At 55.1% G+C, this 19,062-nt stretch overlaps 7 protein-coding genes across 7 annotated transcripts; 3 read left to right on the forward strand and 4 right to left on the reverse strand.

The window, feature by feature from the left end:
* Positions 1 to 174: 174 nt before the first annotated feature.
* On the reverse strand, positions 175 to 1,386 carry HMPREF1541_03997 (uncharacterized protein; the record flags this gene model as incomplete). Its single annotated transcript, XM_008718345.1, has 1 exon — positions 175 to 1,386. The coding sequence occupies one exon, from the start codon at positions 1,384 to 1,386 to the stop codon at positions 175 to 177; it is 1,212 nt and encodes a 403-aa protein (XP_008716567.1).
* Positions 1,387 to 2,568: 1,182 nt separating this feature from the next.
* On the forward strand, positions 2,569 to 5,475 carry HMPREF1541_03998 (uncharacterized protein; the record flags this gene model as incomplete). Its single annotated transcript, XM_008718346.1, has 1 exon — positions 2,569 to 5,475. One exon carries the CDS (start codon positions 2,569 to 2,571, stop codon positions 5,473 to 5,475), a length of 2,907 nt encoding a protein of 968 aa, XP_008716568.1.
* Positions 5,476 to 6,038: 563 nt separating this feature from the next.
* Positions 6,039 to 7,019, reverse strand: HMPREF1541_03999 (uncharacterized protein; the record flags this gene model as incomplete). The annotated part of the gene is made up of 1 exon (XM_008718347.1): positions 6,039 to 7,019. The coding sequence occupies one exon, from the start codon at positions 7,017 to 7,019 to the stop codon at positions 6,039 to 6,041; it is 981 nt and encodes a 326-aa protein (XP_008716569.1).
* A 638-nt stretch (positions 7,020 to 7,657) lies between these two features.
* HMPREF1541_04000 (uncharacterized protein) lies at positions 7,658 to 10,795 on the forward strand (the record flags this gene model as incomplete). Its single annotated transcript, XM_008718348.1, has 1 exon — positions 7,658 to 10,795. One exon carries the CDS (start codon positions 7,658 to 7,660, stop codon positions 10,793 to 10,795), a length of 3,138 nt encoding a protein of 1,045 aa, XP_008716570.1.
* A 294-nt stretch (positions 10,796 to 11,089) lies between these two features.
* Positions 11,090 to 13,000, reverse strand: HMPREF1541_04001 (uncharacterized protein; the record flags this gene model as incomplete). Its single annotated transcript, XM_008718349.1, has 4 exons — positions 11,090 to 11,311; positions 11,403 to 11,410; positions 11,488 to 12,924; positions 12,979 to 13,000. 4 exons carry the CDS (start codon positions 12,998 to 13,000, stop codon positions 11,090 to 11,092), a joined length of 1,689 nt encoding a protein of 562 aa, XP_008716571.1.
* Positions 13,001 to 14,370: 1,370 nt separating this feature from the next.
* HMPREF1541_04002 (uncharacterized protein) lies at positions 14,371 to 16,176 on the forward strand (the record flags this gene model as incomplete). Its single annotated transcript, XM_008718350.1, has 4 exons — positions 14,371 to 14,924; positions 14,979 to 15,353; positions 15,465 to 15,936; positions 16,024 to 16,176. The coding sequence occupies 4 exons, from the start codon at positions 14,371 to 14,373 to the stop codon at positions 16,174 to 16,176; spliced, it is 1,554 nt and encodes a 517-aa protein (XP_008716572.1).
* A 1,325-nt stretch (positions 16,177 to 17,501) lies between these two features.
* On the reverse strand, positions 17,502 to 18,727 carry HMPREF1541_04003 (uncharacterized protein; the record flags this gene model as incomplete). The annotated part of the gene is made up of 2 exons (XM_008718351.1): positions 17,502 to 18,546; positions 18,603 to 18,727. 2 exons carry the CDS (start codon positions 18,725 to 18,727, stop codon positions 17,502 to 17,504), a joined length of 1,170 nt encoding a protein of 389 aa, XP_008716573.1.
* Positions 18,728 to 19,062: the final 335 nt, after the last annotated feature.

A 19,062-nucleotide genomic window follows, 5' to 3' on the forward strand; every position in this document is an offset into this window, starting at 1 on the left:
CGCAATACGGGATACGGCGCATATCTTGGGCACCGGCTGCTCCGGCTTGACAGAAGGCTTCAACTTGGCACGCGTCTATCCAGTCCATGCGCCATCGTCTATCACTATAGAGGCCTCGGTCTAATGGCGGTACCAAGCCTCCCAACAACTGCCTTGCGGCCGTAGATGCCATTCTCAGCACCATGCATATTTCTGAGTGAACCGCCAATCGACTCGGTGACCGGCTGGTTCCGGTCCAATCCATCGTAGACTGCAGATATGATCCTGATCGCGATGAATAATCTCGATCTTGTCTCCTTTCTCTTTCTGCAAGCTTTGGGCGGCAGCTATAACATCTTCTGACGGATCCCAAACCTCAACGCCGGTAAGTGTTTCGGATCGGCATGCCTCGTGTTGTGCTCTCAGCAGTAGCGCAGCAAGAGCAGCCTGGCCTTCTTGAGAGCCTTTCACACTTGGCGGAACAGCAACATGCAGAATGTGCAATGTCCAAGAGCTTTTCTCCGCAGCGAACGTTCGCGACCATATTACAGCCACGCCGGTTGGCTCATGGATAGCTCCCTTGGTCTGAGGGAGCGATCGACCCAGAGCCTTGGACACGAATTCCTCCCGAGCATGATGCCATTCGAAGTGCTCCACGCTTGGTGCAACTGCCACCAGCGATACGCCCGGCATGGTTCTAGCTAAAGTCTGTAGCTCATCTTGAACGTACTGTTTGGCGGGAATTGTCCTCAAGTCCGCTGATGTCAGGTCCTGCACACTGGGCAAGCCCTCACTCGCTGTTTGGTAGGTCGCTGAACTCATCTGACCAAGACGAATGTGAGTAGAGGGGAATGCCTGCCAGCCGAAGCGAGAATAGAAGTTCTGGCCAATGTCCGAGTAAAGCACCGAGAACAGGCTTCGGTGACCGTTGGGTTGTTGAAATGTGTCCAGCGTCTTTCCCAGTTCCGTCATCATACGTGATGCATAGGATTTGCCACGGTGCTCAGGACGTGTAAAGACAGATCCTATGCCATGAATCAGAACCGTATCGACCTTACCATCTCGAGCAACGTATGCTCGCGTTGGTATGGTCTCGCAAGATGCAAGGATAGCTCTGTTCCCATGTTCATCTGCCGGCAAAGAGGTATCTGTAAGTATCCAGGGCACCTCCTTCCCATCTTTCGTCAGTTCCTGGGCCATAAGGTGCTTCTCCCGTTTGAGATATTGCTCAATAGTCAATGGGCCTCTCCATTCCTCAGCATTTAGTCGCGAGCATTGTATGTGCTCTGAAAGGGTGGCCTGAACGAGTCGAACATCGGAAGACTTGGAGGAAGGAAGCTGGGAAGGATCGACGGCTACGGGTTTCTCGACGACGGTGTCGCCGTTAGGGACTGCGGGGATTGCCATGCTGTCCTCGTTCTTTGGGCTATAAAAATGAGCGGACTAAATGAAGCTGGTAGTAATGATACGAATATGCCGATAGTCTAGGTACTGAGGCAAAGAGACCTAACAGAACAGCCTGTGGGTATGGCAGCAGAGCAAACCTTGATGGGCTTCTTCAACCTTTCATCGCAGGGCGTGCAGTTGCGGTTACCAGGGATGTGTCAGGGTCAGTAGTTGCTGCTTCCTGAAAACTCGTAACCCGGGGTACCCCGTGACATTGCAACAGTGCGCTTCGAAGGTGGAAATGCTCCAGAATGATCAAAGCGTTGGGTCAAAGAAACTCAAGCGCTCGTCAGGATTGGCTGTCGACGACGACAATAGGTTTCCTTGAATAACCGTTCGCATTAGGGAGTTTCCGTCTTGCGGGAACGGCCGTAAAGGGCAGCTGGTAGCGATAAGCGAGTCGCGGCATCGCGTCGATCGATGAAGGCTAATCATGCTGTTCTTGATGCTATGATGACCTTCATCCTCAGCTCACTATATAGACGAGGCGACCACTCCAGTAATGTATGACCGGTGAACAGCCGGGCGTCACGCTGCGGCGCTCCTGTCTTGATTGCCAAGACTGAACGGTCGAGCCGCCATTGGGATTGGCTGGGCCCCTTTCGACCTCAACCAGTCACTCGTCTCTCGAAAGTTGGCCTTCTGAACGCCCTCATTCACTCGCGATGATGCAACGGTGTACTGGAGTTGTTCACCATATAAGAGCTGTTGCTCTGGCATCTCTGTCAGGGAGTAGCAGAGGGACTTCAGGCTTACTGGGTCTGTAATCGGACCGCCTTCATTTCAGCCTTGCGCGGGGCTGTACCAGGCAACGCGAACCAGCAGCAGCAGGACGACTAGTCGAGGTGCAACCAGTACATTTATGATCTGATCCACTCTTTACAAGTCTGGTTCTACCAAAATACTTTCACAGCCCACGCTGTGAACCTTGCGACCCCGCCTTACGAACGCGCTCCTCTCCGCTACACCCAGATGCAGCCTGAAAGACTTCTATTGCCAAAGTGCCCCCAAGTATGTTTCTTCCTCTCTCTGCCTCTGGAAAGTGACAAGAGAAGAGCTTCCATCCTCATTGCCGTAAGAATCAGGCGGAAGACTAGGCAGATTCACTTCCAAACTGAGCCTCATTTCACCACGCGCGTCACCATGGCATTCAAAAATGCTCTTCAGCAACTTGACGCTTCTCTCGGCCAGCATACTAATAGCTTATCTAGTAAGATGGCGGGGCTTCGGCTGAACAATGCACACACTAAACCACCACGAGACTTCCGATCGGTCGCAACTGCCCGACCACGTCCAGATCTTGTAGAAATTTCTGACGATTCGGACTCCATTGAGCCTTCTCGGCATCAGTACCATCGCAGTCCACTGCAAAGACCCGACACACCTGACCCGCGCGTTCCCGTAGGAGGCGGCTCGATCTCAGACCCGGCCATGCTCTCTGATTCAGACGAGACTTTCAGTCTCGATCAGCCTGCTCGCGTCAGGGCACGACCAACTAAGCGACCAAAATTGCATCACGAACATCATCTTCAACCTCGCGACAAAGTATCTCCACCGACCAGGCCATTCAAAACGGAGCAGCCCGAGAGATTGCCCGACATCGCTCGCCGTGGCCACACTCGCCCTCATCCTGATTACAGCGATTACAGCGGTCCCCTACAGCCTGCCGCACGCACAAAGGAAGAAACCGAACCCCCGTATTACTACGATGCAGAACTTGATATGCACATGTACCGCGGATCGGGCTTCGAGCGCTTCCCCGTCGCAATCGGTACGTTTGAAGGTCACAAGGAGCTATGCGAAAAATGGGATCGTGAGCCCGCAGCAATCAGTCAGGTGTCACAGTCAGTAGACCTCTCCCCGCAGGAGAGTCACTTTCGCAAATGCGAGGATCAAGCATTGAGTGCGGCTCTCGAGATCCTACCTGATATCGAGCACGCCTTCGTCCGAGAACAATTCAACTTGCTTTCTCGTCAGAATCCACAACTGGCCCCGGAGCAGCTATCGGCAGATCTATTGATCAGTCATTTTCTCGAACTACCAGACTATAACAAAGCGGACAGAAAGGACAAGAAGCCAACCACAGAGCCCTCTCCAGATGGCACAGGTGTAACTATCCCTTTCAACAAGCACTTTCAACAACGACCATCGTATCTAAAGGAGGCCGTCATGTTACTAGCATGGCAATTCCGCCACGTACCTACGTGCTACATTTTCAAGGTTGTTGAAGAGAAGACAAGCATCTACGAGTCGTACCTTCACATTCACGCGTTGGATACCAACTACTACAGCCTCCCGTCGTCTCAGAGGCCTTATCGGCGCATGAAACAGCCTAGACAAAACATCGAGAAGAAGTACACAAAAAAGACGCATGAGCTGCGTGACCACGAAGCCTATCCTCACTGGATAAATGAGATACAAGCTGCCAAACAGCACATTGAACGGGAAACAATCAAGAGCAATGAGAAACAGAAAGATGCTGCTGCTGAAGAAGCTAATCTTGAGCAACACCGCGCCAATGGCTGGCTCGTGGAGTGCCGAGTCTGTTTCGACACAGAGACTCCCATGAACCGTGCTGTAATTTGCACAGGCGAGAATGGTCACTTCTTCTGTTTCTCTTGCGTTGCACAGCTAGCTGAGACGCAGGCTGGCATGCTCAAATACGAAATGCTTTGCATGGATGAGAGTGGCTGCAAGGCCGCACTTGATCCTGAGGGCGTCGGACAAGCTGTGCCGATCAAGACAGTGGATAGGTTAGCTCTTAACCAACAGCAGGCTGAAATTGCTGCCGCTGACTTGGAAGGACTCGAACAGTGTCCCTACTGTGAGTTCAGAGCCATCATGGATCCTGTTGAGACTGCTGTGGTTTTTCAATGCTTCAACCCAGATTGCCGCCGTGCCTCATGTCGAAAGTGCAGACAGGATGCTCACGTTCCGAAAAGTTGCGAAGAGGTCAGGGCCGAACGAGGTCTGTCTGAGCGCCATCTTGTCGAAGAAGCGCGTTCTGAGTCAGTCATGAGGCCATGTCCGAAGTGTAAGGTCAAGATCATGAAAGAACACGGCTGCAACAAGATGGCTTGCACGCAGTGCGGGTGTCTAATGTGTTATCTATGCAAGATAGATATCTCCCGAACAGGTTATGAGCATTTCAATAAGCCGGGTAGCAAGTGTCAGCTCTACGATCGGAACACGAATGCCCTACACGATGAAGAAGCGGATGCTGCGGAGCTTGAAGCCATCAAGAAAGTGAAAGCTCAGAATGCGGATCTGGACGTGAATCTGCTTCAGATCGAAACTGGCAAAGCGAAGAAACCTAGGGCACAGCCAGACAACGATATTAGTGCTGGGCTTGCCTTGGAAGGAGATCGCCATGGTCTACAGCAACATCTTGCGGACCTTCATGTTGCTGGTCAACGTCTCCGCGATGTTGCCGCCGCTATGCGAGCACTTCCAGCAGGTAATGAATTGCCTCGTGAGCCGCCTCTATTTCAGCGGGCTGCTGGTATGTATGGACCAGGTGCCGTTGCGCAACGTGCACAGCGAGATCAGCGAGCGATGCATGAGGTGGCCAGAGCCCGTGCGGCTGTACGAGGCAACGCAGGCAGGCAGCCGCCTCCCATGCCAGAAATGGACCACGTACGCATTGATCAAGCCCGAGATCTGCCAAATTTCAACGCTTACCTGCCTGCTCAGCTGCAGCTTCGCGACAACCAACAGCAGAACTTCCATGGTCTGCACATGGGGTTGCCAGACCTCGGTGATTATGCTAATTTTCCTCAAAGAGAAGAGCAGCGCATGAATGGTGAATTCGCACGCTGGGAAGCAGATCTGGATGCACTCATACAGCCACTAGCGCCGCCTGCGTTACCAGCTCAGCACCAACCGCCTCAGCGGCCCGCATACGCGGGCTATCCTCTGCCAGCACGCCCACCACAACCACATCAGGCTCTGAACGCGGTGAATTTGGACCAGCTCAATGATCAGAACGAGGGCAATGGCGGTGGAGGCTGGGCTCGTCTTTATGGGTGGCTACCTTTCAACTTCCAGTGAAGGGTCGGCCTCTGAGGCTGCGCGAAGTACTGGGGGTGCGAGGCCGGCGGCTTAATCCTAGAATCTAACAAGGTCGAACATTCCATTCCTCTTCTCGACTTCAATTTTACGGACGTTTTGGGGAAGTACGACTGCTACAACCCCCTCGTCTCCGACGACCGTCCTAGCGACACGATCTTCCATTTCTCTTTCAAGAATTTCAGCGCGGCGTCAAGGTTCACCATCGGTATTTGGGGCGCACTCCCTAACTGGGAAACTTTGCAAGACGGTCATACAGCCGGACTTGTGGGAGCATCGTCGAGATAAGCGGATTGAGCTGTGAGCAGGCGTCTTGCCCAGGGGCAGGGCGCGAGAATTCTATTCTTTCGTCAGTGCATTATAGCATTGGCATTTTCGGCGCATATATGATAGGTCGTTCGGAGGGAGTGCACGGTACGGCATAGCTGATAGCAAGTAATGCTCTAATCAACTGATCGCTCATTAATAAAGGGCTCAGCGTCTGAAAAGACGATCATGTCTGTGCTTGTACTGTATTTTTGAGCCTCTCTGTTTCCACCATTGCACTACATGCGCTGGTAATCCGTCATGGCGCCGCCGCCGGGCTTGCGGTTCAGATCCGTGCCCTCTAGATCCTCGTAGCCGTTCAGAGGGTCAAATTTCTCCGTCCCGGCACCGAAACTCGTCTCCGCTGCCCGTGTCGCCGCGTCTCGCCGTGAGGAACCCGTTGCCGTGGCCGGGAGAGACAACTTGTGTGCCGACTCTTCTACCCACATCTCAATGTGCAGCGGCGCCGCAGACAGGCGGCGGATGGGGTGCGTCTTGGCCCGAGCGGTCTTCCCTTCACCCCCTGCGCTGGTGCTGTCGTTCGTAGCGACGGCTGGTATCGGAAGCACTGGGTCTTCTTCCGCGACGATCCACCGCCGCTCGGCCTCGTCAAGACGTCCCACGGGCCTGTCGGCGTTGGGTCGCAGCTCGATGGTGAGGGTGAAGGTCAGCTCCGGTGCGTCTGGGCCGAAGGGCAGTGGCTTTAACCGTGCGGTGGTGCTGGACAGGCGACTGAGGCAGGCGCGGAAAGTCGCTTCGAGGTCGGTGAGGTTCAGCTTTTGCGGGAGCTGCTGCTCCTGCTGCTGTTGGTCTTGATCGGCGTCGGCATCGGCATCGTCAGATGGGGCGAAAGCGAACGGCACGTCTCGGTCCCGTCGCGCTACAGTGGGGAGTGAGTGCAAGTCAAAGGTCCAGCGCTCGAGGACGGCGTTGGTATCGAGCTCGTGGATGCAGAGCGAAACATGCGAGACGGTAGTTTTGGCGAGCTGCTCGCCGACTGCCGCTATAGCGTCGTTGATCCAGCTGCATACCGCGGGGTGCCGGTTTTGGTGGACTGGGTGGTTGTATGCACGGGTAGTGAGGAATGAGGCTGGAGGGTATATTCGGCGGAGGTAGAGGATTTGGTGGGTTGTGACGGCGAGAAATGACGTGAGGGTCGAAAGTAGGGCGCGAGGGGTGCTAATGAGGTTGGGATTCGTGGGCGGAGGCACGGTGGCCATGATGGGTTTCACCACCAACGTACGCTGGGGGAAATCGTGCTCGATTGATCTGACAACATGCTCGGACGTGAAATACTGAACGACGCCCAAGCCCTCGCACAGCTGAGGTATCTAGCAGGCAATCGTGACGTATGATACCGAGTACGCCTGCCGTCCAGTGGAAAGACACTTACGACTAGACCCTTGACCCCAGGATGCTAATCGAACTTTTCAAACTTCTCAGGCTACCGTTTACGTCCGAGCTGGTTCTGGGTACGAGTGGGAGGCTAAGAAGGCAACTTTGACAGGTGCAGCAAATCAGGCAACTGCTTACATAAGAGACGCGTCTTCACGTGAAACGCGGCGGCGGCCTTTTGGCGGTCAATTTACCGATTGCTACTTTTCTCCAGCTCCAATGAATTCTCGCCAGTTTCTTTGGCCATCAAAACAACACCACCTCGTCACTGTCTGCGGTCTTTTGGATACAGTCGAGAGCGTTCAACGTACCTTCAACTCTGCCGCACTGTCTTTGATTCTTGCGCAGTAGATTCCAGATCTGAGCGACTTGAAAGCTAAACCATTCCGGAACTAGTGATTTGCCTTTTTACGGCGTTCAGACCCCTGGCCATCGGCTGTGCTGCGCACCCAAGCAGGCCACAATGGACGAACAAGTGCTTCAGCTACTACGAGACACTCTAAAAAGCCAGACATCTGCCATTAAGAATGCCGAGCAAGGTCTCCTCAACGCATACCCGAATCCTCAATTCCCATTCGCTCTGCTGGCTGTCGCGTCCCAAGAGTCCATCGACACTGCCACACGCAAGTCAGCCCTGACAACGTTGAAGAACTATGTCTCCGCAACTTGGTCTCCGCAATTCGATGAGACTTTTACGGGTAATGTTTACCTAGACGACGAATCCAAAGGCCACGTCCGAGACCAAATCTTCAACATAGCCGCGGGGCAGAGTGGCGCAGCATTGAAGGAGCTACAACCCATCGCAGCTGCGGTCGTTGCCAAGATCGCAAATGCTGATTTCCCCGATCAATGGCCGAACCTCTTCGAGTCCATCATCCAGATCATCAATGCTCCAAACCACGATGCGACCATCAAGGGTGCTCTGAAGGTCCTGTACGAGCTGGTCGACTCAGGCCTCACCGAGGACCAATTTTTTGCGGTCGCTCGAGAGCTTGTCAGCGCTTTCCACCGCATTGCTTCAGACAACGGACGTGGACTCAATGTACGAGCATATTCGCTCAATGTCTTCCAATCCACCTTCGACATGCTCGAGATGGTCATGTCTGATCACGGGCCTGCCGTAAAGGCATTCCTCGATGAATCTCTCAAGCAGTGGATGGAATTCTTCACTACGGTTCTTCAGGAGCCCATTCCGGCTCCGACTGGAACGTCAGGCGACAAGGACGACCCAAGAAGAGGCCTTATCACACTCAAGGTCCAGGTTGTGAAGACGATTGATAAGTTGAGGCGTGTGTATGCTGCTGGCATTGCTCCATACGTCCTGTCACTTTTCCAGATTGTATGGCAAGACCTTGAGCGTATAGTCGGCGAGTATAACCAGCTCTTCATCAACGGCGATGAGGAGTCGAAGTTGGCCGATGAGAGCGATCAGCTGCCGTACAGCCTTGATTCGGTAGTCACAGAAGAGCTTGATTTACTCCAGGTAGTACTCAAGGCTCCCAGCGTTAAAGCTGAACTCAATGGTCAACTGCAACAACATGGCAATCCTGAGAACGGCTTTGGTTGGGTGCAGCAGCTACTCGACCTACTTGTCCGCTACGCCCGCCCGGCCAACGAGGAACAACAGATGTGGGATGTTGATGTTGATCTGTACCTCACAGACATTAATTCCATCAGCCTCAACTATACACCAAGAGTTGCCTGCGCCGAGGTTGTTGCCCAGACACTATTACCGTGGCTGAAACAGACGTTCCTCGAGGCTGTACTCTTCTACGATGCTCAGCTTGCCGGCAAATCAGCCGGCTGGAAGGACTATGAAGCTGTTCTCTACCTCCTGAACCAGTCAATGAAGGAAATCGAAGACAGCAGTGTCTCCCTGGATCCTGCTTTCTCCGGTCGTCTGATGGAGCAAATTTCCAATTATCTGCAGAACAGCAACCCCTACGTACGCGCGGGCACTCATCTTGTCGTCGGAACTTTCTTCAAGGTCACCGGCGAGGAACATGCTGCAGCGGGAGCCACGGCATTCGCCAATGTGGTTCAGGCCATCTCCACGGACGACTCGGACATTGTAAAGGTTGCATGCTTTGCCGCGATCCCAAGTTTCGTCGACAGCTTACCAAGGAACTCGGTACTCCCGATGCAGCAAGCCATCTTCACCGCTGTGGCAGACTTCATCGCATCTCATGACCTAAAGGACGAGCTCGAAGAAGCCGATGAAGTCAAGGGCACCCTCGTCACCGCCCTCCACGAGGCCATGCTTCTCGACATTTCGACCATCATGTCTTCATCCGCGATAGACTCGTACCTGACTCTAATCTCCGAAAGCGCGTCCAGCCCAATCTTGACCCAGCAAATCATTGACAGCTTCGAGAGCATCGTCCTTGCTCTTACCTCCACAAGCCCCGAAGCGTACGCTCAACTGTGTACGAAGACCATCCCGGCACTGACAGCGGCCTTCTCGGTCGGTGACCTTACCTCAGAAAACGGCCTGACTACGCTCGCCGCCGAGCTCTTGTCACTACTCGCCGAGAACGGCACCGACCCACTTCCTGACGGATTCGTTTCTGCCTGCATGCCCAAGCTCCAACGTATCCTCATGGCTTCCACTCTCGATACGCTAGTCCGTCCTTCCACTACCGCTGTCGAGCACCTTCTTACCAAGGGCACCGCTCAGTTTACCTCCTGGACGGACTCGGATGGCAAGTCCTCGCTCGAGGTCTCTCTCACGATCATTAACCGCCTGCTCAACGCGCCGGAAATCGATGAGAACGCCGCCCAAGAAGTCGGCGCTCTCGCCTCCTCAGTCGTTGAGAAGTTCGGTGCGGAGAAGCTCGGCCCCTATCTCCTGGAGCTCCTTCGTGCCGTTGCCAGCCGGTTGGCCTCCGCCGAAAAAGTGCACTTCATCCAATCCCTCTGCATGGTCTTCGTCACACTCTCGATAGCGGCGCCCAAAGACGTGCTGGACTTCCTCTCGCAGCTCGAGATCAACGGCGCCAACGGCCTCAACGTCGTCATGACCAAGTGGCTGGAGAACTCGATCCTGTTCGCCGGCTTCGACGAGGTGCGGCAGAACATCGGCGCGCTGTCCAAGATCTTCGCTCTCCAGGACCCGCGCGTCAAGAACATCGGCGTCAAGGGCGACCTCATCGTCGAAAACACCGGCCGCATCAAAACCCGCAGCCAGGCCCGCCTCAACCCAGACCGCTACACCACCATCCCCGCAGACCTCAAGATTCTCAAGCTGCTCGTCGGCGAACTTGACAGCGCCATGTCCTCCACGGGCGGCCGCTTCAACGCTTTAGCTGGGGATGGCGGTGCCGACGACGACGAGGGCAGCGAGGAGGAACTGGACGACGATGAATGGAATGACGTGGCGAACGCGGGCGCCGTCGATCTGGACAATCCGGTCGTGAGGAGCGAGTTGATGGGCTTTGATCAGGAGAATGGGGGAGCGGGTCACGAGGGCTTGCGCGACGACGAGGTGGCGACGTACCTGCAAGGGTGGTTCAAGGAGGAAGGGAGCAGGCCGGAATTTGAGGCTGTGTTTGCGCAGTTGTCGGCGGAGGAGCAGGGGAAGTTGAGACGGTTGGTTGCTTAGTGTTTGTGAGAGAGACAAAGGGTGCTGCTGGCGTGGGAGATTGAGTGCTCGTTGTTGGAGCTGTAATGGTTCATGGCTAGGTGGGTGGTTGGAGAGGGCCCGTTGACGCAGCTATGTGTGAGAGAATGAGGGGATCGATGGATGCACGGGCGGGTGGGTAGATCCAATGAAGATATCTCATAGCGTGCTTATATACTGAATCGAGCTGGTAGACTATGATTGCACATGGCCATTTGCTACAGGCATACCTGCAGGCCGGCGTCCTACCGCGCCCTGTTCCACTTCTGCTGTCCTCTACTCCATGGCCTGCACCGGGCCCGTGGTGCTCATTCTCAGAGTGACGAACATGTCGTGCCGGCTCCACCAGCTGCGCATGCGCTTGCCAAAGATGTAGACGGGTAGGGCGAGGATGGCGATGAAGATGGATGTGCCGCCAAAGACGAACATGATCTCCTCGGGGCCCTTGGCGGCGACCCAGTCGTTGGCGAAGTTGGATAGACCGTAGAACATAAAGTTCTGCGCAATCAAAAGTCAGCTCTGCTCAAGGATGGTGGGGGGAAGTATTAGGACGAAGAGGAGTAGGAGGATGGAGGGTGAAGGGGCATACCTTGAAAACTAAAGACGCCGGAAAATATGAATTAGCAACCATAACTTAACAACGAGGGGGGATTGATGGGGGTGAGTAAACTCACGCATGTTCATGACAAAGATCTCGTTACTCTGGCTTCGGAAGGAGTCGAGACCGTAAGACAGGGTCGAGAAGATACCGATCAGGACACCGACCATCATCAGGCCTTGCAGGAATGAACAGAGTTCAGCGGCGGCGCCGATCTCGAGTGTGTAGCCGAAGAGGAACATGCCGAGACCGCAAGCAATGCCAGCAGGAACCATGAAGACCAGACGAAACTCTGGCTCGTATATGCCGTTGTTGCGCTTGGTCAGGTGCTTGATTACCCAATCGCCCGTGAAGCCACACACCAGAGAGCCAAGGGCGCCGCCGATGAAGGGACCGGCACCAAGGTAGCCGATTTGGGCTGCATTGAAGGTCCACGGTGGACCGGCAAAGATGCCAGCGAGGATGATGGCACTTCCGACGTACCAGCTGTTGAGGAGGCCAGAGGCGAGAATGGCATAGCATGCCGCGGGATTGAGCAGACAGACAAAAGGCCCAATCAAGAACTTGAAGATGCTGTCATGTGAGTATACACCAGTATAGACAGCGAGTTCCTGAACAAAGGTCTTCTTGGCCGGGACTGCGGGGGTGGCAGACTCTTCTTGTTGGCTGCTGTTGGACGAGGGATGAGCCTTCTCAGTATGCTGAGTTGTTGCCAGGCCCTTTTCGACGGCAGCAAGTTCTTCGAGGTTCTCGTCACGAACAATATCGGTTTCGTATCGGGTGTCGCGGATGTAGGTGGTTTCGGGGCAGAAGAGGAACATCAGGGCGAATTGCAATACACAAAAGATCTGGAATAGATGGAACAGCCACAGCCAGCCCAGGCTCTGGAAGACCTGGCCGCAGATGATGGAAGAGAGGCTGGAGGCGGAGTTGAGGATGAAATTGATGACAGCGATGCGCAGACCGCGCTCATGGACGAAGTATATGTCGCCCACCGTGCTGATTATCAGGGACTCAAAGGCGGAAGTAGAGAAGCCTTGAATGATGCGCGAGGCTAGAAGGTATTCGTAGTTGATTTTGGCCTCTCCAATGGCAGTGCCAATGATGCAGAGGAGGGCAGAGACGAGAAAGACGGGGCGCTTTCCATACTTGCGGCCGAAAGCAGAGACGAAAGGTCCAATACAGCCAGCGGCGAGAAGGTTATAGCCTGAAGCCATGACGACAGTGGTGATGGAGGTGTTGAGCTGCTGAGACATCTCAAAGTAGGAAGCGTTCAGGAATGGACCATTGGTTCCTGCATAGAGCATGGCGCCCAAGCAGAGGATGGCGATGATGACTTCCTTCTTCCATTGAGGCCAGTTCAAGGGATCATTGGGGTCTTCACTGGGTTGAGGCGAGAGCACAATGTGTGCATTGCGACCCTTGCCGTGCTTGAGGCCTTGAACGGCCGCTGCGGTTTGAGACGACTCATCGTTGAGCAGGACCGTGCCAGGCACATGGTCGAGTTTCGTATCTGTGCTAAGTCAGCAAGTGAATCAAGAGAGGGCGATAACAAAGCGTGACAGACCTTCCAAAACACCAAGACCCATGGTGGCAATAGCTCACGACTTTCAAGAATGGCAGGTACGTTGGTTACTAGTAGGCAGCAGTGGGTGGTGAAGATGGGCACAACAGGGATGAAGCTTCGATTATATCTTCCCAAGCAACCCTGAAGCTCCAATTTCTGCCCGGCCGCGCACCACGGCGGACGGCGAAAGGGTGTGGGCGAGTCCAGCTTTGGCGCCCCGCCATTGGTGCTAGATCGAAGCCGCGTGCTGTTCGGCAGTTGTTAGGGCGGAAGTCCAGGCAGTCTAGAGCTCGCTTACCACTCAAGAACCAAACTCGTCGGGCAAGCCCCATAATCCCCAGGTTTGCCAGTGAGGCTGGAGACACGCCCCGCCTAAGATTCCCCACGCTTGGGGTAGTGATCTGGGTGTATTCCCGGCTGTAGAGTTCAGGTGGATTGGGGACACGAAAAGCCAAACCCCATCCACATTCTCAGTGCGCCCATCATCACTGCGAAAGCGAATCGGATCCGATATTGACGGCAACAGCACTCAAGCGAGCCACATGGAAATGGGCAATTCCCAACGCCTTGTGCTTGCATCCCTGCTCCTCGCATGGACCATCGACCCGACTGCTTGGGCTTGATCACGCGTCGTCCATTAAGGGGGTCACAAATGCTCGCACGCACCTGGCGCTAGCTGGGAAAACTCTCGATCCAGCGCGTGACGACGGGCCCCTTGGTGATCTGGACTCGACTCAGAAAAGCAGGACCAGACCTCAGTTGCAAGACGCGCGATCCTGCCTTCAGCACCCCAGGCCATGGGGCTGAGATGGGGACACCAGGACACCAGGACACCAGGACACCAGGATTAGAGCTTCGCGCCCACTCTACTACGCAGCCATCAAGTCTTCGCATCCGCTTGATTCAAGCATGGTCACTGCTCTGTACGGGGAAGCTGGCTAGGCACACGGAGGCACCCACACGCCTCGAGGCTTCGCTTGTGGAGGAGCGGACGTCGCCACAAGCCCCCACATTCACGTACAAGCCTGGAGCCATTCCTATCCTTCGCTGGCAGTGGTGTCAACAAATCTGGTATAGCTATGGTCTCTGCCTCTTGCTGCTGCATTGAATGGCTGGGCAGCACCTACACTACATGGCCTCCATTGGAACACCATAATGGATAGTGCAGGAACGGAGGGTCGCCACAATTCCCACCTCCACACGTCAGAGTCTGGGGCTATCCAAACGCGTTGCCAATAGTGATGTTAACATATCTGCTTCAGCCATGCTCTCCAGCTCTGCCTGTTGCTCATACGATTTCGTCAGCCTTCCCACATGGCTTGCACTGGAATACCTTGAATACATTGAAAACTTACAAGCTACTGACTCCATCAATACTGTTTCTTGACCAATATGCTCCTACTCCCAGAAAGCTCCAGCTGGGCTCTTCACCAGTTGCTATGGCTGCTCCTCTGCCTCCCAGTATCATACTGGATCATCTGGGTCATCTATGCGCGGACACTCCACCCACTGAGCAACATCCCTGGCCCATGGTTTGCCTCAGTGAGCCGCCTCTGGATCATGTGGCACACATGGAAAGGAGATATGGACCACGTCCAGCGGGCCCTTCATCAACGCCACGGCACCATTGTTCGAATCGCTCCTCACGAGTGTGCCTGTTCCGATCCAGACGCCATCAAACTCATCTACAAGACCCAGGCGCCGCTGGAGAAGACTGACTTTTACCCACCATGGCGCGGAGGCTTGTCCAAATATCCCGACCACTTCACTGTCACCAGTGAGCGCCTGCATTCGGAGCGGAGGAGGATAGTAAACAACATCTACAGCATGTCAAACGTCTTACAGTCTGAACGATACATCGACGAGTGCTCAAAGCTCTTTGCCATCAAGCTTGGAGAGCTGGCTGATCAGGCAAAACAAGTCGACCTCGGAGAATGGCTTCAGTGGTACGTCGTGACCCCTTTCCCTTGACATGACAAGGGCTGACAACAACATCTCAGGTACGCATTCGATGTAATTGGCGAGCTTTACTTTGGACAGATGTTTGGTTTTCTGCAACACTCGCACGACCATGCCAACTACATCGCTTCCCTTGACACGCTCATGCCTCCTCTCTGCCTTTCTGCCGTTGCACCCTCATACATGCGACCCTTCATACTCCCCTTGTCCATGCTGAGCTCTACCTCGCGCAAAGCGGTTGGGGCTCTGGGACATATTGCCACCGCGGCCAAAGACTGTGTTGCTCGGCGTTGCCAAAGCGACGGCCCAAGCCAACGCCGAGACATGCTCCATCAGCTACTCGACATCATGGCCTCCAAAGGCGAGAAAGTCGACTTCGGCATTCATGAGGTTGAGCAGGAGGCGTACACCGGCCTGTAAGCCCTCGATCCATTCCCTTTGTTCTTTCCTCTGTGTCCAACCCTGTCCTGCTACCCTTACATCCCGCAAAGACCTCTTACATACCTCCCCACTAACAACCTATGTAGCTTCGCCGGCTCCGATACCACCGCCATAGCCCTCCGATCCGTCTTCTACCACCTCCTCCGCCATCCCGCATCCTACAAACGCCTGCAATCCGAACTCAGCGCCGCCATCGCCGCCATCACAATCCCAACCTCGGGGCCAATCCCCTACGCCTCCGCCACGCAACTCCCCTATCTGAACGCCTGCATCAAGGAAGCCATGCGGCTCCACCCATCCGTCGGATTCACAATGCCGCGCATCGCCCCCACTGACGGCCTGCACTTCAAAGGACCCAACGGACGGCCTGTTGTCGTGCCGCACGGCTACCGCGTGGGCATGAACGCCGCCGTGGTGCATCGGAACGCCGACGTCTTTGGCGCGCAACCCGCCGCCTTCCGACCGGAGCGCTGGCTCGACGACGCAGAGCACGCAAAGGCTATGGACCGCTGCATGCTGCACTTCGGCGCTGGGACGCGCACGTGCATCGGCAAGAATGTAAGTTCCATCCCTCCTTTTACCAACATACCACTCTGCCATGCTATTCTCCAACAGAGAACTGACACAAAGGCACGCGAAAAACAGATCTCGCTCTCAGAACTATACAAGCTCGTGCCGCAGGTCCTACGGGATTTTGACCTCTCGCTCGCAAACCCGGCCGCCGAGTGGAAGACGCACAACCTGTGGTTCAACAAGCAGACGGGCCTCGTGGTTAATGTGCGCAGGAGGGTGGTCTGATTTTACTGACTGACTGACTGATTGACTGACCTGACTGAATGGCCCGAAGATATCGAGTCGGCAAAGGCAAACCCGATGTTGGCGAAGCCATGCTGCATTAGAGCGTCGTTCCAACAGGCGAGACGCAATGCACAAGTTTCGGGCCCAATGGGGGAGGGGAAGCAAGCCGTGATGTGGGACATGCAAGAAAGGAAGGGAAACGGTATCTGGGCCACGATGGCAGTGAGGCTATCGTTAGGACTGGCTGCTTTGCCTCGGTTGCCTCGGTTGCCTCGTTGTTTGCCTTCGTCTTGTCTGCTCAAGCGTTTACTGCACTGCACTATATATGTCGACCAACGGAATTTTTCGAATTCAATGAGTATAATATTACCTCAAAGAAGGCAGTAAAAAAGTTTCAGTCTCTCTCTCTCTCTCTCCACGATCTCCGATCAGTTAATAGTGGTCTTTAGCCTATCCATTCGTATGTGTCTCTCTAGCTAGCTAGCTATCTACGAGCCGTAGCCTACCCACCTGCCCAAGCGACGGACCATATGCGGGGACTCCTTTTCCAAGGAGCCTGCCTGCACTGTATGGCGAGGCGAGGCGAGACTTTGTCCAAGCAAAGCCACTAACCACTCCCTCACATGTGTATCAACAGGGCCTTCCTTTAGTCCGTCCGCCAGCTTTTCCCACTGTACCAACAAGTCATCCACCTATCGTTGATTATAGTACGCCCCCTTGGTGCGAGGCTTCACGGGCGCCGGCTCGCCCAGCGACATGTAGTATGCGCCTTTGGTGCCTGGCGGACTGTATTTTCGCTCGTCTTTACTGTTCTTGTTGTCCTTCTTGGATGAAGAAGACTCGTTGTGGGAGTCTTTCTTCTACTTTTCCTTGTTGGAGTTGGAGGACGAGGATTTCGTGGAGGAGGGCATGGTTTGTGTAGGATTGCGTTGGGTTGGGATTTGGCGGTCTATAGAACTGGGTCGTCGTAGTTTCCGCGTTGAGTCAGGCCGAAGTGCAAGGTAGATATTTATCGAGGTGTGGGGTTGGTTGTAGAAAAAGAAGAGACCGGGCTTGCACTGGTCGAGGGGCGATATTTATAGATGTAGCTCTGCTGGTCGTTGCGTTGGCGCTGCGAACGCACGGTGAGGTAGCAGTCAGAAGCGTTTGTTTCTGACAATAGCCTCACGCTCAGGTGGGGGATCTGAAGGTGCTGTTGCGAGCAAACGGACTCGTTCCTGGAGCCGAGACCTAGTGTTCTGACGAACGCAAACAAACTGTGTCCGGAGGCCGAGACGCGGTCTCGATGTTGCATCAATAATTGAATCAGCGTTGATGCAAACGCTTCAACGCTTCCTCTGCGCCGCGAACTTCTCGTGCCAGTTCCTCTTATTGGGAATGCTCGAAGGCGCCGCATTGCCTGCGGCTGTGCCGCTGCTCGCCGCAAGTCCTCCCTTTTCGTCTCCTCGCCACCTCACCTTTCCGGCGCCTTCCACCTCGCATGTCCCCTTAAGAGCCTCCACCTTGCACCACTCCCACCACTCCCTGGGCAGCAGATTCTGCCACTCCTCCATCAACTCCGCCGTCCCCAGCACCCCTCTGGGCGCACACTGAACTGACAAGCCGCCCAACCACTCCGTCAGCTCCTTCCCCTTGAGTTGCCCCTTCAAGCCACACCCCAAGCGCTCCAGCTCCCCTCCTCCCTCACTACCCTCCAGAGGAAACGCCACAAACTCCTTCACAACAGCCCTCACCACCGCCGCCACCACCGCGCCCTCATCCAACGCAATCCCCGCCGTAATATCCCCCAGCCCACTCACATCCAGCGCCGCGACATCAACCCTCTTGATCGCACACTGCGACGCGAACGCCTTCCAGGCCGCGAGCAGCAGCTCCGGAGCCGGCACGTAAACAGATTGCTGCTGCTGCTCGTCGTCACCGGCAAAGAAGACAAAGCAGCGGCGCTTAGCGCGGAGAATGACGGAGAGCGGGTAAGGGAGCGAGGCAGAGAGGTCGCGGTCGCTAAGGGTGTGAGCTGGAGGAGGGTCGGAAGGGTCAAGCGGCCACGGGTGTATGACGAGGAGGCGGCAGATGGCGGATTCCACATCGCCCGCGGTGTAGGGGGTGGGCAGGAGCTCAAGCGTGGAGGTCGGTTGGGCGAAGGCTGAGAGGCCGGGACTGGTAGAGGTCGGGTTATCGAGGCTGGGGGTGTCGGTAGATGGTGAGAGGATGTGCACGGAGTTGGAGGTGCTGACTTGGCGGACGGCCCAGACGTGGTTCTCGGTGCAGAGGTGGAGGTATTGGTCTTTGGGCTTGGTGGTGGTGCCGGAGGACTCTGTGGGTGCGGATTTGAGTTGGACGCGGCCTCCGAGGGCGTTGTAGATGTGGTCACTGTGTGGCAATCATTAGATGCGTCTCAAGCAAACGGGGTGAGGAGTAGTCGTTACAGATCAGGACGGTCGCTCTTCGTTTCTATCAATTTGAGCAGTTCCGGTGGGAGCTCCAGGAGTCGGACATGCTCCTGCGGGTGGATGATAGAGAATGGCACCGAGAGCGACGACTGCGTCGACATGTTGCTGGCAACAAGTGGTAGTGTTGCCCTAAACTAGAAGCGAGGACAGTGTTAAGAGAATCAACGACTGGGGGTCCAAGCACGCGTTCCTGATTGGTCGAAACCGGATCGCACCAATGTATACGAGGAGAAGACTGCAGGTACCTAGACATCCGTACCTCAACGACATGGTCACACAATCAAAGGTCTAGAATGCTCTGCGAGATGTCTCCGGGACGTATCTCCGTTGCTGTTGTTGTACACCCTAGTCTAGTAGTATAGCGAACTCCCCCATTGGCAGCCTATGACCCTCTGGCCAGGCAGCAGCGGGCAGCCATCCGATTAATGTACTCCTG

Source organism: Cyphellophora europaea (genome assembly GCF_000365145.1).
Source record: "Cyphellophora europaea CBS 101466 unplaced genomic scaffold supercont1.3, whole genome shotgun sequence".
In the NCBI taxonomy this organism is placed as follows: domain Eukaryota; kingdom Fungi; phylum Ascomycota; class Eurotiomycetes; order Chaetothyriales; family Cyphellophoraceae; genus Cyphellophora; species Cyphellophora europaea.